The sequence below is a fragment of the Apteryx rowi genome, unplaced genomic scaffold (genome assembly GCF_003343035.1).
Source record: "Apteryx rowi isolate R43461 unplaced genomic scaffold, aptRow1 scaffold_54, whole genome shotgun sequence".
Classification (NCBI taxonomy): Eukaryota; Metazoa; Chordata; class Aves; order Apterygiformes; family Apterygidae; genus Apteryx; species Apteryx rowi.
The window spans coordinates 830239-833741 of NW_020450805.1; the positions used below are offsets into that span (position 1 = coordinate 830239).

A 3503-nucleotide genomic window follows, 5' to 3' on the forward strand; every position below is an offset into this window, starting at 1 on the left:
AGGTGAGGCTGACTGGCCTGTAGTTCCCTGGGTCCTCCTTCTTGCCCTTTTTGAAGACTGGGGTGACATTGGCTTTCTTCCAGTCCTCGGGCACCTCTCCTGTTCTCCAGGACCTTTCAAAGATGATGGAGAGTGGCTTAGCAATAATGTCCGCCAGCTCCCTCAGCACTCGTGGGTGCATCCCATCAGGGCCCATGGATTTGTGGGTGTCAAGTTTGCTTAAATGATCTCTAACCCACTCCTCCTCTACCAAGGGAAAGTCTTCCTCTCTCCAGACTTTCTCTCATCTTTGATATAATGTAAGAAGTGTATTACCTATGTGTAAAGTATAATTTTTATAGTATTTCTGTTCATGCAATAAGGTGAAGTCTGTTCTTAAAAGTATTTTTCCCTACACCATGGCTTCTATTGGAATTCGCAAAATGGTGTACTAATATAATTTCTGTGTATTGGGTTCTTATATGTGCATCAGACCAACTTAATACCATCTGCTGGTGATTCTTAGACCACCACAGATAGATCTTCCACAGGTTAAGAATTGCTGGCCTATATGTAACTAAAAAAGGAAACTTACTAAAAATAAATTTTAAAAGTGCTACTTTTCATACTGCATCTTTTTTTAACGAAAATTTTTGAAATAAGTAGCTTGATACAAATAACCTTATGTAGGTATCAGCTGAACATGATTGATGTCCACTCAAAAGAAGTCACTTCACTGACAAGCTGATCCTATATCCTTCATCATAATGATGGGGACGAGGGAGTGTTAGTCTCTCTCTGCAGTTCACTCAGCCAATTAACAAAGAATATAAGGCTGACTCCTTTCAGCACTGTTAAATACCCCTTCAGACAGAAATGAGACTTTATCCTCCCTAGACCAACTGTCTGTTTTCTGACAGCATGTAACTAATACAAGCAATCCAAGCTACAGGAGTCTCATCATAGTAAAACCTAGGAACAAGTGATAAAATCGTCAGAACAGTTATCTTCAAAACACCATGTATCATAGTAACTAAAACAAATAATTTCTCCTAGGTAGCGTTTTATGAGATATTTCCAGTTGCACGACCCCGTTAGAACTTACTTGTAATTTCTTTTCATTCATAATATATATATAAGACCATCCTTAATTCTTGCAAATATTTTAATAATCTGCTGTCAGATATTAACATTACAGATAATAGTGTACCATAATATTTTAAATTACTCTGCTTCATTTTAAATATGCTTCATACTTTCTACCATTTCCTTCTGTTACCTTTTACTTTTTTCTTCCATTATTTAGCCAGTACTGCATTTCTGTATGATTAAAAATAATGTAGATGCAACAGAAAGAAGTGATTATTATTTTCAAGTAAATAAATTCAACCACACTGTACCATCCCTTTTAACTCTGTTTCATGTGTCCCTTGGGTTTACTTTATTTCTAAGTGTAAATGATAGAATCGTTAGTCACTTAATTTTACATGTGCTTTAAAAATAAATGCAGTTCAGGCATGAAGTATTTATATTTTTCTAAGCAACAAATTCTTATCAGGACACTGCATTTTCCTTTGATTTTGTGCAGAGGCAACAGCTTCTCTTATTCCTCCAGTTAAAACAGGCTCTTGCCTGTCAATGGATGGGCGCCGACATGAAAATGAGGAGAACTGGCATGATGGCTGCAGGGAATGTTATTGTCACAATGGACGGGAAATGTGTGCCTTGATCACCTGCCCTGTTCCTAATTGCGGCAACCCCACCATACATCCAGGACAGTGTTGCCCATCGTGTCCAGGTAACATGCTTTCTTCCATWTTCATTATAATCGGCTATCATTCCATGTACATGTTTTGTTTCTTCATACATGAAAAGAAATCTCATACATCGTTCAGTAATAAGTATAAATGGAAGTTTCTGTGCCCAAGTGTAACATAATGAGTGGCTTTCATTAAGATCTTGGACATGAAAAATGGATACTTAAATGTATAAAGCATATGCATGTTATGGGAACTAACTCGTTAATCTCTGAAGCGTTGAACTTTTTAAGCAATACTGTTTATATTAGCTGTAGCAAATATATACTCATATACAATTTTATATTATCTATAATAGCAAATATCATAATAAACCATTACGTTTTCTCTTTTTTTAAAGTGGAGTTTTAACAAAATTGGTGCATGTTTCACAACATCTCAAAGGCATACCTTTTTAAACAGATGTCGTAAGTAATTGAACATTATGATTCTGTATTCTGAGTGAATGATCCTATGCCACCAGCAATAGAAGATTATTTTAATTCTTTAGGTGGGAAGGTCAAGTACAATTAACGTTGCATTCGAATATGAACTTCATAATAAGTGTCAATATGAAAAAAATCTATGGAAGAGCTTTGCTCTTTTAGAGTGTGGCTAGAGGTACCAGATTAATACCCTCTGCCTTCAGACCAGTTACTGCAATGTTTCATGTGCTAAATAGATTAATTTTCTAATGCAGTGATATTAATTGTTTATTACTTTATTGGATGTTATAAGTAGGAGAAAAGACGATCAGGACACTAATATGAATAACAAAATAATGGTAAGAAAGCCCTGGCAGAATTCAAGCAATTATGAACTTTTTAAAATTCATTGTAAAGTACAGGAAATCCTAGGGACAAAATAAGCAACCAAATTTTCTTTCTGAAAGTGACAGAAAGAATGTCATCCTCCCTAGGACCTTAGATAACAAATCTGCTTAGACAAATGGTGATCTCTGGTCCAGTTCACACCTTGTTGTAACTTGAGAAATGTAGTCACCAAAAGGGTGTAGGATTTCAAAAGAACTTGCCTTTTAGCCTTTCTTAGTCTTGAACTACTGTTGTTCTCCCAGTATGGAGACTGGGCACGCCGTGTCAGTATCTGTGGTTCCTGCAATTCCAGTGCTGGCCACGGTGTTGCTTTTGGCACTGCCTTTCGTGGAACCAGAGCTATTTTCAACACTTAAGTAATCAGGCAGCGGTTGCTGAGGCTGAGATTTTAGTGCTTAACATAGTACTGGCAAGCATTAATGGTATTTTCAGCTGAGACTGATTTTTATCATAGAACACTAAGGATACTCCCACCAAATACGCACACTAGGGGGCCCATCCTTTGCTCACTTGCTTCTCTCCCAAGTATCTGACTAGTCTGACAGGGAATGTAGAAACCGTAAGATTTCAGAGGCAACCTTCATCTTTTATCAGCTTGGATCAYGCTTAATTTTTTGCCACAGCAGTATGCAGTGTTGATCCCTATGCATCCCATTACATAGTCTTTCTTTCTTCCAGCTGCCCTCCCCACACCCATGTGTGCTCATAAACAGTAGAACACTCTCCCCTATGAAACTTCAACATGGCAAAAAGAAAAAAATGACAGTTGGCTTGACTGGGAATATTGTGCCAGAACGAGCAGCCAACAGCAAAGAACAAATACAGAATATTGTATTGTATTAACACAGATAGGCACAAACAGTCCTGGAGGTTCCTGCAGAGCATTGGTGACAAC

General features: G+C 37.4%; 1 protein-coding gene across 1 annotated transcript in view; it reads left to right on the top strand.

The window, feature by feature from the left end:
- Positions 1-3503, top strand: part of CRIM1 (cysteine rich transmembrane BMP regulator 1) — a 217806-nt gene that overhangs the window by 192307 nt on the left and 21996 nt on the right. Inside the window, exon 11 of the mRNA XM_026081276.1 lies at positions 1568-1777. Coding sequence (XP_025937061.1) covers positions 1568-1777 — 210 coding nt within the window. The remainder of the gene's footprint in view (positions 1-1567; positions 1778-3503) is intronic.